The 14,237-nt window shown below is 43.3% G+C and overlaps 1 protein-coding gene across 6 annotated transcripts in view; it reads left to right on the top strand.

The window, feature by feature from the left end:
- MPP7 (MAGUK p55 scaffold protein 7) overlaps window positions 1-14,237 on the top strand; it is a 281,685-nt gene that overhangs the window by 254,722 nt on the left and 12,726 nt on the right. For all 6 annotated transcript variants that reach the window (XM_090047429.1, XM_090047431.1, XM_090047425.1 and 3 more), the window contains one exon: window positions 9,388-9,468. In XM_090047429.1, the coding sequence (XP_089903555.1) occupies window positions 9,388-9,468 (81 nt within the window). The remainder of the gene's footprint in view (window positions 1-9,387; window positions 9,469-14,237) is intronic.

Below are 14,237 nucleotides of genomic sequence, written 5' to 3'. Positions count from 1 at the left end.
GACCTGAGAAGAGATGGAAGGCAGATTTGCTGTTGCCTTGTCAGTAAGGCTGACTTCCTGAAAGCTCTAACCACAATGACAGAAGAGTCAAAGGAGTGGCAACCAGTGTGAAAGCCAGGATGGGCATACAAGCACACGTGACTGAATCAGCATTTGCTGAGAGTCTTTTTCAGAGCCACCCATGAAGAAGAATGTATAGCGATATCATTACTAGTGCAAACCGTACAATGAAGCTTACAGGTCTTGTGCATAATTGAAATCAATTGTAGTCATTGATCATTCTGAACTATGTTGTATTGAAGTCAGCTCATGGGGCTTTTTTAATATCGTATATAATCAGTCAAGCTGTATAAACTTTCAGGGGAAATCAGTGGGACTGTTCACTGTTACAGAAACTATATTATAGCTTTATGCTCTTTGAATAAAGTGCCTCTTAGGTTTGAATAATCCTGTGAGTATAGCAAACAAAACAGGCTGAGTTTTTTGGATCTTGGCAGAAAAATAATATGATAATATGATGTTTCAGCAGAATTATACAATCATTTTTTGCTATGGTTTTTGAGAAGTCCTACTCCAAAAAGAATTGCAGTGTTTCAGCCACTTCCTCATATTGTTCAATAACAGTTAAAATGACCTTTCTTTATCTAGAAGTCTCAAGATGCCTCCTTTTTGTATGTTATTCTCTACAGTGCACATAGTCTTTGAAAGTGCAAAACACGTTGACAAAACAGATAACCCAATTCCAGTAGGTTCTGCAATTCCTAGGGCTCTGTCAGACAGCCACCCCAAGCTCTTTCCCAGTCTCTCTACCAAGAGTCCTTTTTTCACCAGTGGATGGTTCATTGATCTCTCTGCTCTTTTTCTTCTGCCTTGAACAGGTAGGCAAACTTCTCTGACCCACCACCTTCTCCAGCCTTCCAGCTGTGGCTCCCAGGCTTGGAGAAGGCAGAGGGTGAAGCTCTTCACTGCTCCCAATATTCTCAGCTTGGCTTTACCCTATGTTTACAGTCAACATCAAGCCTCTCGACTGTTCTTCATTGGTAGAGCCTTCCTAGAGTTATACCCCGCATCCCTCCATTCAGATGCTTTTTCCTGCTGTCATCTTAGATACTGCCTCAGCCTCTTAATTTCGGCAAGTTTTGGAGCACTTGTGTCTTAGGAGAGCTGGACCTTCTTGATTTAAAGGAGCCAGCCACCTGTGACTTTTTAAATGTGTGCATGTACATTATATATAATGCATATGAATGAAATTCAGGTATAGGAGGTGGGAAGGAGGGTATATCATAATGAGAAGGTAGAACTGGAAAAAACTAGTGACAATGAAGGAAAAGGAATGTCTGGAAGGGCCCAGGAGGTAGAGAGCCTGTTCCGGAGCTATGGTTATATTGTAGGACTGTGCAAAGCTTCAGTTGTTGATTTGATTTGATGGAGATTCGGCCAGGTTTGGCAGCTGAATCTCCAAATCAAATCAGACCCTTTAATCTCTCTGAATGAAATGCGAACCCTCCAAATCCATTCAGAGAAATTCAACGACTGACATAGACACAGCTTTAAACTTTTTTCTACATACCTCGTGGTAACAGGCGGCTCATGAATGCTGAGATGGTGGGGCGGATGGAGCATTCCATGGGAGCGCAGGGGGGTCCCCAGCGTACTTGGCAGTGCTCCCAGAAGTGGACCAGAAGCACTTCCGGGTCTCCCGTGGTGACCTCCCCTGCCCCCCGGCTCTGACTGGTGCCTCCTTGGTCTGAGGGGGCACCCAGAGGTCCCCCATGGCTTATTTCTGAGCTGGAGGAAGGGGTCTGCCCCCAAGCACATGGGAGACCCTCTGGACTCCTGTGGGATGCTCCATTCGCCCCACCATCTCAGTGTTCAGGAGCCACGCCTGGTACCTCGAGGTATGTAGAAAAAAACATTTAAAACTGTGTCTATGGCTGAATTGCTAATTCTCTGAATCTGCATCAAATCTTTCGATTAGGATTTGGCCAGATCGGATCAGGACAGTGATCTGAATCAACTAATTGAATCACTGTCCCCTGAATCGGGTCAAATCTGAATCTAATATGGCCTGTTTCGCAAACCCCTATTAAATTGGCTTGGTAGCAAGGCCTTAGCAAACACAATTGATGGGTAGTAAAGACAGAAGTTAATGGTGAAGGCAAAATGACTGGATAAGAAAGGCGAGCTAAGACCATTCAGCTGTAGATAGCGGTGGATTAAGTGGTTCAGAGTTCTTGCTGCAAAGTGAGGTGAGCTGAGGAGGCTTCAGGACTTTGATTTTGCAGGTCCTGGATATGCAATCCCCTTTCTCCTTCTGCAGTTGGATTCTGCTTCTGTTGGAGCTATTTGTTTTCTGCTTCTGGACAAGTGGAAATGGGTTACACAGAATCCATAGGATCTCCTGTGGGCCCCATTCCTAATTGTATGGGAAATTTGGTTGAGGCTCTTTCCCTAGAATTGGGGATCTAGGACTTAGAGATGGAAATTCAGACACTAATTTCCAGTGATTTTAATACTCTCCCAGAGGTTAATCAGCCTGTCCCCTGGAGCTGCAACAAAACTTGCTGTAAAACAACAAATATTAAATATTAAAATCTGATTAGAACCACTCCTGTGTTTGTAGAGTGCAGAGAGAGAGAGAGATACAGTGTAAAAATAAATAAATAAATAAAAATAAAACTGTATGGGAAAGACCACAAAACCTTATGGAAACCAAATGTCAGACTGTGAGAGAATCAGTTCAAAGCAGCAAGCTACTTCCTGTATAACAATCACCAAGACAGCAGGATTAGCTTGTGTGTAACACTGTATTAAGCCACATAGATATACCCTTTGTCACAGAAATAGTAGCATAACATTGTGTGGAGCTATGACAGCTTAGGTTTACCTTATCACAGCACTAGGAGGTGGTATAAAGGAACAGCAAATACTTGAAAATGCCTCGTCTTAAACATAGCTGATGCCAGGCTTGAGGTAGTGTTTTTTAGGGACTTGCTACATTGGTTTTGCTCTCCCCCTACTAAAACAGAGAAGGATGGATGAAATGTAGAGCAGGGAAAGGCTCCTCACTCCTTTCTTCTGTGGGCTGATGGGTGGCAGGGACAACCAGCTCTGGTGCCTGATAGAAGCATCAGGTTTGACCAGCTGCAAGCATCTTACTAGTGAAGAGCTGCAAATAAGCACTGAGATGTGCCCCTATATCTGGTTTATATGCATAATCTGGCATCATCTTGGAGGCCTAGCACCCTCACCAAGTTTCTCAAGAATATTTAATCAAAGTGCATTGACTTATTTTCTTTTTAGAAATTGCATTGCATACATCCAGTTTAAAATGCAAGTATGTTATCTTAGCTTTTCAAAGGTATCCAAGATGTCTGTCTCATTATATGTTGTTTCTTTTCCAGTAGCACATTGGTTGATGCTTCATTAGCAGAGTTTCCTCCATTATAGAAGCAGCAGAGCAGGAGAAATATAACCCTCTATCAGGGACTGTTATGAACTGCTGAGTGGCTGTGTTTTTATATAGCTCATACCCAGCGGAACGTTAAATTTAGTTTTTAATAAACAGTTTTGTCGCTCTCCAGCAGTAACATTCAGCCACCTACCAGTGTGATCACTGCGAGATTGTGAGATTGTGGGCTATATACAACAAGTAATAACATGGTTGAGTTGATTTTACACTTGCATCAACAGAGTGCAGTGCAAAAGTGTGATAAGTAGACTTTTTATTACAAATTGCATACGTCTGATCTGAGGAATACCTAGAGATTTCATTTGATTTTTGTTGCAATAAATCAAATAAAGAAAGTGTGCTTTCTTGGGAACAAAAGCTGTTCAGCAATTTATTGCAGACTTCAGTAATTCTGATGTTTTTTCTCTGGCTATTAAGAGCAGCTTAAGTCTGGCCAATACCATAAAAATGTCTTGGGTGAAATGTGGAAAAACTAGCAGTTAAGCAACACAGGTACTGTGGAAGTGAACACATTTTAGAAGCTTTATGCATGCCAGTAGCAGCATTCGGTATAACGTGTCAGATATAATTTTGATATTAGTGCCAGGAAATGTACAGACAAATAATTAAATTACAGGAGTAATTGGTTTGGACATAAAATGTCCAGTGTGTTACACTGTAGCTGAAAGCATAATACGCTGTTGGAAACTCTTTTAAAAAAGAAAAGAAAAGAAAACCCTGACAAGTAAAGTTTTCGATTGCCTCAATTTAAAATTGCTCTAGTGTAATTTACGGAATACGCGTTGCATGCATGATAGCTTTTAGCCTATTTTGTGTTCTTCGAAAACAGTGTAGTGAAATAAGAGTTTTAAGATGAGTTCAGCCAGATTGATTGGTCAGTCTGTCAAGATATTCTCCATGGACTTCAAATGAAAGTTCACCCATGAGTGAGGTTCTACACATCTTTCAGGTTAGAACACAGATTCCTTTCTTTAAATTTTCAGAAGGATTGAAGATGATGGATGAGGAAATGACTTATTTAATCTTTTTTAACAGTTCAGAGCAGAACCACAATTCAGGAAAATGTCCTTAATCAGGGAGCACTTAACCACATGCTTAAGTGCTTTTCTACAATAAACATGCTCAGTGAATCAAACTTCATCATAGCATAGGGCATATTTCAGTAAGATGATGATATGTGGACTATTTTCTGTCTGGTGTGTAAATGTGCTAACTTTCTCCCATCTTTTGGTGATCAGATAATGAACTGTGACACCTGCATCAATTATTTATGTGAAACTAGTAATAGGAAGGCAGTTACTATACTTCTGGCTGTTATGAATATGATCTATTGGCTAGGAACAAGACTAGCCAATATCAAGTTGCATGTTGGAGGAGCCAATCCCCTATATATTGACAGTCATCTTCAGGTGTCTGCTCACAAGCTGCCTGTCAACAGTCTAACTTATACTTCAGTGATACCTTCCTTTGCCTATTTATACCACCATATCTACCTTAGTAGTAGCATAAGTTGCAGCCACCCCTGTAATTGAAATCAGGAAAATTATTTCAGTCTGTAATGTTTTATACTTTTATACAGGAGATTTTTATTCACACTGATAGGAAAACATCTCAGACTCAACTCACAGAGGCTTCTGTTTTAGTAGTAGGTGAGCAAGACAAATGTAGGTATAGTGGCCCCTGAAAACCACCTCAAGCTTGACATTAACTGTGCTTAAGAAGAGTCATTTTCAGTGGTTGCTGTTCCCTTGTACCACCACCTCCTATTACTGTGATCAGGTGGAGCAAAGCTGTCATGTCTCCACATGATGGTATGCTACTATTTCTTCGATAAAAGATATATTTGTGCTAGGTACAAGCTAACTCTGCTTAGGTACTTGAAGGCATATAGTTGCATTAGTGGAGCACTCTGCCCAGGTAGGAATTATTAGTCTATGCAGAGTATATTAATGTATCTACATTGCTTCTGAGATGTGAGCTAGCTTGGGTATCTCTCCCTGAGGTTACATTGTGCTATGGATGTACCCAAAGTTAAGTTCAAGTGAAGGAAATGGGTACCTTTAGAAAGTTTGCTTTGTTATTCTGCTTTTCAGTCAGTCATCAGAAAAATAGCTGCCACTTCCTGAACTTCTTGGCTAGGTACAGACAGTCGAAAAGCCTGGGGCTGAATTGATTCAGTCTTTGTAGGTTAGCTAAAATGCACAGATTAAATTGAAACAGAAGTGAACAGACATTTACCTTTGATTAAGGAAATGGAGCCACATGCCTGCAGTGACTCAGGCCAGGCACCAGAGGGTGCTAGAGCATGGCTCTCTGGCTGTGTTCACTTCCTCCTCCTGCTGCCCCTGAGGTCTCTGGGACTCGTAGGCCAGAATTACAGCAGCAGGACTGTGCAGGGTTACTTATCACTTCCTCTTCCTGCTTCCAGGTGCCTCTGGGATTTGTAGACTGCAGTTGCATCCAGCAGTAAGTTTGAATGGGGGAAGGGGCGTTTAACCCTTCCTGGCCCCAGACCCCAGACTGGGGAGATAGCAGTGCCTCTTAACTTCCTAGCTCTCCCAGCCATCTCAGTTAAACTAAGTGCAAGGTTCCAGGAGCTGCTGTCTCAGGGCAGTTCTAGGCCAGGTTGCTATGGGGGTAATGTCTGTTTTATGTACAGTGCAGCTTGTACACTAACTCTGGCCTTGCTCCTGTAACACCAGTATGAGCACCCGGTTCATGCTTCAGTGAATAGCAAACATAAAATATGCTTCCAGTTTTTGTAAGCTGTTGGAATACAAATGAAGAATGGACCTATATTAACATCTTCCATCTCCCAGACTTCCAAAGCGCTACAGCTGATATGCACACCCATTCAGTGTAATGCAGCAGACACATATTCATCAAAAGGAAAAGTTCAGCCTTTGAAGCAGAACCCCAGTTATACAGGTTACGGATCTTTGTGAGCAGAGCAGACAGTACCTCAGTTCGTAAGTCTTTACTGAAATGTAGCTCTTTTTAGCTTCCAAAAGTATACTGCATGTACCTCAGCATGCTGACTTTTGAAGAATGATCTTGCCAAGATTTGAGCAGGTAATGCAGAGTTTTTCCCAGTCTTTGGTTAAAAACATTTTCCAGTTTTCTTCTGATGTGTAGTAAGGTTCACACCATACAAACTAGTTTAATGATTTGTGGCCCAATCCTGCAAGTACTTTTACCCATGGGATATAATTATAGCCACTAGACAGGGTAATGGGTGTTTGTTAGTTTGACCTCTTAAATAGTGTGATTCAGAATGGGCCAGCAATTAAAGCCATTGCCATAAATCGAATGGGTGAGAATTAAAAAAAAAATAATAATCTGATGGCTTATGCCAAAGCAACAACTTTGTGGAGTGAAGGGCTCAGTGTTACTGGAATTCTACTACAAGAACCTGGATTTCCTTAGTCCTATTATTTTACTTCCTTCCTGATGAGTTTTAAATGTATGCATTTCTAAGTGCATATTTATTAGAAAAATGCATCTTTCTTGATTTGCATTAAAATGGAAAAGTATTCGAGGCATAAATGAGCATTACACTCAGGAAATGGAATAAAATACTAATAGACAACAGGCTCATTATTGCCAGTGCTCATTGGATGTTTGTGCTCTGTAACTCTGCTACAGTTACTGTTGCTAAATCCATAAATTAAAAGTAAATCTAACTCTGGATCTGCGAAGCGGGCAGTATTTGATTCAAATTCAGATTCAGCCCGATTCGGGGGACAGTGATTCGATTTGCTGATTTGGATCACTGTCCCACTTGAGGCCAAGTCTGAATCGCAAGATTTGATTCTGGTTTGGAGAATCAGTGATTTGGCCACAGACACAGCTATATATTTTTTCTACGTACCTCAAGGTATCAGGCACACCTCGTGAACGATGAGATGGTGGGGCAGGTGGAGCATCCCACAGGAGCGTGGGGGTTCCCCCTTGCACCCAGTGGAGGACCCAGCAGTGGACTGGATGTACTTTTGGTCCACTTGTGGGTCCACCACCCTCCCGTGCTCCCGTGGGATGCTCCATCTGCCCCACCATCTCAGCATTCACGAGCTGTGCCTGGTACCTCAAGGTAAGTAGAAAAAACTCTAAAGCTCTGTCTATGGCTGAATCATCAAATCCCTCTGAATAATTTCAGAATCTTCTGATTAGATTCAGAGAAATTAAAGGGTCTCCTGATTCGATTCGGATTTGGAGATTTGGCCACCAAATCAGGCGGAATCTCCTCCAAATTGAATCAGCAACCAAAGCTTTGTACAACCCTAATCTGTACCTTTGTTTTAACAGTAACACTGAAAAAATATGGTTGGGGAGGGAAGAAAACAAGTGGTGGTTTTTTTAGTCTGGAAACATTGTTCTCTTTGCAGTGCATCTGTCATACAAAGTGAAGTCTGAGTTTCTATATATGAGTAGAACTAAAAGCATACCTTTTGATTTGACAGCACATAGACTAAGGAAATCACATTTGTATAGATTTTGCAGAGATTTCTTGCATTAAAAAATATAAAACAGGTATTTTCCTACCTCAGCTCTTTTTTTACTGCTACATTTACCAGACATATGCATAGAGAATTTTAATTGTGTGAGTGTGTCCATGCATGCACACACACTTAAATATGTACACTGCAAATACAGGCAAAACTTTTTCTAAACAGAAAAAAATGTTATTAACTGCTTGACATATTACTTTTCTCTGCAGGCAGGCACCAGTAGAGGCTGCTGTACACCGTATTAAGTAAACATTTATGCATACTGAGATTAATTTACAAGCAGGTCAGAGATGGAACTTGAAAAGTAGTTGTGTGTTTAACTTATGTAAACATATAAAAATTATAAATGCAGCAACACTAAGTTTTACAGAGAGGCCATAGTTTTGAGATGGTAGAAAGCCTTTGCTTTTCATCATTCTGCCTTTCTGCATACACGTGGAGAGGATAGTTAGCTTTGGGAATTATACTTGAAGGTGCCGAAGCTACAGTCTTTACTCAGGTACTTAATCTTGATAGCAAGCTACTGATAATATCTTGGTGAAGACTCAGAATTCATAAAAATATTTATTGAGTTGGTATTTACTATTTAAATGTTGCTTATAATAAAAACTAAAAGCACATGGGCCACTACTTCTGTAATGGCAAGATGCTTCCCTCAAACTACAAGCATTGCCTTTGAAGTATCTGCCTTAAACATCAGATGACTGACCTTCCTCCAGTCCTAAGGTCCTGGGAAGGCATTGCCATTGCACCACCATCTTGAATTGATGAAAGTAGGGCCATGCACCATCCACATACTGATCACAGCATAGCCCAGGTGTCCAGAGGCCTTGCATACAAATGGGATAGAATAGATGAAAGAATGGGATCTTGTATGATGGATTGCTTGGGGGAGAAAAGTGATTAACCAAACCACACTTTAAGACACTTAGAGAAGATGGAATGGAACCACTTGAAGTCAGCATCCTTGTTAGGATCCCTCTGCAGGTCAGTCAGATTTCGTGGGCAGTAGTCACTGTAAAAGTTACTGGCAGACCCAAGAGAACCACTTGGAGCACCTCTCCTGCATCATTTTGTAGGTGACTTCATCAACAGGTTCATTATCTCTTATGTTAAGAGCCAGTCTGAAAGGAATCAATAAAATGAAAGATTCCCAGTATCAGAGTTGATTTTGCTATTACCATGTTCATTTTCCATGAAGAGAGATGTTAGAACAAGTCCTAACTAGTAATTAAATCTTCTGAAATTAATTTGTTCTATACATTCTAGTACAGTCTATATCCATGAGCAATTCCAAAAGGCTCTGAAAGCCCAAACGTGTTGTATGCTTTTGTAGTCACATACTTGGTATTAATAACAGCTTAATGTGAGAGAACTTTTTCAAAAACAATGTAATTTATCTTTCAGGTCCTGTGGGTGTAGGGTTGAATGAATTGAAACGGAAATTGCTGATCAGCGATACCCAGCATTATGGTGTAACAGTGCCACGTAAGTAAAAGTGCATTTTTGTGGGCTGTTAATGCCATATTCAGTTTCTTTTTATTATGTTAACCTAAGGTCAGCATTTCCAAGCCTGGGTGCCTAAAACCATATTTGGTACTTAAATTAGTGTCCTAATTTTTAAAAGTGCTGCTGCAGCTACATTTTGAATAAACATTGATTAAGCCGATAAAAAATCTTTGGCACAGGTTCATTGCAGTAAATTTTCAGTGCAAGTTTGACACGATTAATATTACAGTTTACTAAATGAAATTCCCCTTTAAAAACTCCTTGGGATTTGGCATTTAAATGGTGAAATTTATTCCACTAACACTTTGGTCTGAGGTTGCAAACCTGGATATGGACAGTAGGAGAATTCACACAACCAAGACCATTGTTTATATTCAGAAGTTGGTAAGTAGTGATAAACTAATAATTCCCAGCATAGGATGAGTTTCCTTTCAGAACAGTGCATTCCATCTGCTCTTTTGTGACTCCCAGATGATCTATCTTTCTGCCTATGATAGAGAGAGAACTTGTGAAGTGGTTTGACCTCGTGAATGAGTGTCATTCAAATTCCTTATATTTTGGCATTTGGAAAATTACTTCTATAGAACCTGAAACATTTACTCTTTCAGAATTTTCTCAAATAATGTAATTTATAAACAAAATCTTCCAACAGCACTTTGCTTTACACTATTTATGGAACAGTTTAGCACGTATGTGTCTGGGTTGTATTTACCAGAAAAGGAGGACTTTTCTCCCCAAGGCTTGATATTAACATAGTGAAGATATTAACTTTGCTCTAAGAATTTCCTTTCATGTCACTTGTATAAATGTCCAGTCTTTCAAACAAGTTACAATAATTCTGCCTGCAGTATTCATCAAAGGGTAAAAAGCTTACAATTATTAGAATGCATTACAGTCATGGTTTTTAAATGTTAGATTTTTTCCCTTTGAATTATTTTAGGTACTCTTTTTAACATTAAACTGTCATCTAGAGTGAAACGAGAAAAATACTCAAATGTTTATTAGTAAGAATATATTTGTTTAATTGCTCTCATGCCAATGTAACCTGAAGAGTGGGGAGTGTTTACCTGCAAGATATAGTACATTTCTTTGCAGTATTCGTAATTTCAATTTGAGACTAGTTAAAAGCTCAAGAAAGAAAAATGCCTACCAGTTTGCCTCTTAGCATCTGACACTGAAGGCCAGGTTCTCAAGTTTCAGACATTTTTTACCCTTGCATTAGTTAATCCTGAAAATTAGGTTTAATACTGCCATAATTGTAGAACAGGCCCAGGCAGTGGAACCTTATCTCTGGTAGGGTTTTCACTGGGTGTTGGCAAAAACCTTCACTTTTTCAAATTCCATAACATGATACAGACAAGTTTGAATCCTGTTGCTCTAGCATAGTTTCTGTCCCATTCATGTGAAGCCTTGTCTTGTGTTCAGGTAAGGGAATCACACAACTATCAATATGTCAGTTGCCATATTTGTAAAGCACATATCAGAATCAGTCTTTGGCATACAGATTTAAAAATGTAAAGACTGACCCCTTGGTTAGGGACAGAAATTACACACAAAAACTGGTATAAGTGGTCAGAAACTCATTCAGATGTAGAACACAACAGTTTAGTGCACATAAGCCAATTTAAGATAAACCTGCATAGTATCCGACTTAGCTGATTTAGGTTAAAACTGTTCATTGAACTTCTGTCCCAGATCCCCTCCAGATTCAAGTTAATTCACAGTCCCCCAGCATCCCAGAATGCTTTGCTGCTCCCCCACAAACCCCCCTCCCCCCTCTCAAGGTGAGCAGTCTATCCTTGGCCCAAGGTGTCTGCTCCAGCCAAGGAAGTAGGCATGCACTAAGGCCCCCAGGCTTCTGGCTTGGGCCACTGCAGGGATGTGATTGCATTTCCAGAATCAAAATTCAATGTCTGTTCACTTGATGGTTCAGTCTATTCAGCTTAGACTAACCTGAGAAGATTGAATCAATTTAGCCTCAGGCTTTTTGACTGTCTGTACTTAGCCCTTGTCTGTGGACAGGCTTCTCCAGCACTGTACTGGCTTTGTCTGGTAGCTTTGTCTCCCGTAGAGAGGCTTCTTAAGAACCAGGTTTGAGCACTCTGTATCCAGAGCCGTGACCCAGTACTTTCTTCAGTATTGCAGGTGTTCTTAAAAAAAAAAAGATGTGGGTAAGTTTGTTGGTAGATGAAAAATTACTAAATTTATTCTCAACAACATGCATGAATTGCAAATGCCTGGCCTATAAGCTCATAAAACTGTGCCAGATATCTGTAAATTCTTAAGTAGGGACGTGGTTAGCTGTATTGCCACTGTACTAACCAGTTAGTCTCTAAGGGCATTTATACATGTGTTCTGGGAGGCTGGGCTTTCAAAGCCACTCTAAATAAAGTGTCCCTCCCCCCTACCTCCCAGAGAGAGCCGCTCTAATTAAAGTGCCTGGAGTGTTACGTGTAATCGGTCTCCCTGTGCTGAAAAATGGTGGTGGGGGTGCTTTAATTAAAACTCATTGAATGAGCTTTATGTCACGGATGGCCCTGCAAGTGGCCGTGAGCTCGCTAGCACCTCCTTGCCGTGCTAATTAGGGTGATCTGGCACCCTCTACTCGCCCGCCACGTCTTTGCTGTTGAGGTTCAGAATGGGAGGCTGCCTACCTACACCTAATGACACCTTGCTGGTATCACCTCCGTTCCAAAGTGGGGGTGCTCTCATCCCAGCCTTATGGGCAAATGCGTGCCTCCAAACCTCCCCTTTAGCACGCCCCAAGCCTCGCAGCTGTCCTGGGGGACGTTGGCTGGTCCCCGGCCCCTCGGGTGCTCTCCCTCTGGCACCCTGAGCTCGTCACCCGCCTGGCGCCCCTGGGCCGGGCCCTTACCCACCTGCCTATTACTGACGCCCTCGGGTCTCCCTAACTCCTCTCGCCCCTCCCGGGGTCTCCGCCACGCCCTCTGCGCTTGCGGCCCCTCTCAGGGTCTCGGACTGTACTCTCCGCGCCTCCCGCCCACTCTGGGCCTGTACCGTGCTCCTCGCGCTGTGCCCTCTCTAGGCCTGTACCGCGCTCCTCGTTTCCCGCGCTTGGGGCTCAGGTGGCCGTAGCCGTGCCTGGCCCCCTTGACCCTTTCCTGGGTCGTTTCTGCGCTGCGCCCTCTCCGGGCCTCGCCCTCTCTGGGGCCTGTACCGTGCTCTCTGCGCTGCGCCCCCTCCGGGCCTCACCCTCTCTGGGGCCTGTACCGCGCTCTCTGCGCTGCGCCCTCTCCGGGCCTCGCCCTCTCTGGGGCCTGTACCGCGCTCTCTGCGCTGTGCCCCCTCCCGGCCTCGCCCTCTCTGGGGCCTGTACCGCGCTCTCTGCGCTGCGCCCTCTCCGGGCCTCGCCCTCTCTGGGGCCTGTACCGCGCTCTCTGCGCTGCGCCCACTCCGGGCCTCGCCCTCTCTGGGGCCTGTACCGCGCTCTCTGCGCTATGCCCCCTCCCGGCCTCGCCCTCTCTGGGGCCTGTACCGCGCTCCTCGCGCTGCGCGTTTCCTGCGCTTGGGGCTCAGGTGGCCGTAGCTGTGCCCGGCCCCCTTGACCCTTTCCTGGGTCGTTTGCCCCACTGGGCAAAGTGCCGCCCTTACGGGCCGGGGTCCAAACCCCGTACACTGCGCCACTCCGGCACCAACAGTTGTGCCCCACTGGCACTGTGTCCCTACTGGGCACCCGGAGCCCCCAAGCTGCTGGGGAGCCCCGCTGAGGCCTCCTCACTCCCCTACAGCCTCACCCGGTCCTCCGGTTAACCATAACTCAAGTCAAGCCCAAACAGCTGTAACAAAACCAACAAAGAGCCTACCCGCTCATAATGCAAACTCTCAGCCCCTCTCGGGCTCCCAGCCCTACTTCTTATCAGGGTGTTCTCATCCCTAGCATCATCGCAGCCCATCAGTAAGGTAAGGCTGCAACCCCCGACTCTGGCCGCTCAGCTCAGCCACAGAGCTCCTGCGGCATCCAGAAGGGTACTGCTAGCTAGGCTTTGGCCTAGCTGTTTATAAGGGCCTGGCCCTGCCCCCACCTGGCCACATGACCTGCCTGGTTGCCCTAGCAACCCCCATCTGTGTTGCTCCAGGGTGCTTCAGCAGCCCTATTCCTCCTGCTAGTAGCAGGCACCCTGGTGCCCTGTTACACTTTAGTTAAAGCACCTCCACAGCCATTTTTCAGCATGGGGACACTGATGCACATGACACTGGAGTCTGCTAGAGTACAATAATTACCATGCTCCATCAGTCTCAATTAATAGAGTAATTACAGCACATCAGAGCAGCTTCAGTGTACATGTACCACCCTGCCTACGTTCTGCTTAAATACTTAACAGACTGATGAATGTGCAGTTCTTAGCATAAGACTTTTCACATAAATTGCCTTTTTTCATCAGATGATTTAGTGCCTTTAAACTTTCACTTGTGTTTTGTTTCTTCTCCCCAAGACTTACAGGTTTGTGAGAGTCACTTAATGACGGAAATGTTGAGCAGAATTAGAGTTGTGGCCATTTTAGGAACGTTTCTTTTTATTAGCCAAAGAAGATGAGGTGACAAAAATATTAAAAATATACTCTTTGGGGGTAGCTGGGGGTGTCTGTGGCTACGTAAGTGGGTGAATAAAGAATATATGTGATGGCAAGGTACAGAGGGTTTTATGGGTATGAATTTGGACTGGTCATATTACTCACAAGTGCCAAAGCCACAGTGTTTCATCAGTAATAAAATCCTTTACCATACAC

The sequence above is a fragment of the Crocodylus siamensis genome, chromosome 5, assembly GCF_052110815.1.
Source record: "Crocodylus siamensis isolate JL-2025a chromosome 5, ASM5211081v1, whole genome shotgun sequence".
Lineage (NCBI taxonomy): Eukaryota > Metazoa > Chordata > Crocodylia > Crocodylidae > Crocodylus > Crocodylus siamensis.
Note: the sequence above shows the minus strand (reverse complement) of the source record. Positions and strands in the feature narration are given on the sequence as shown.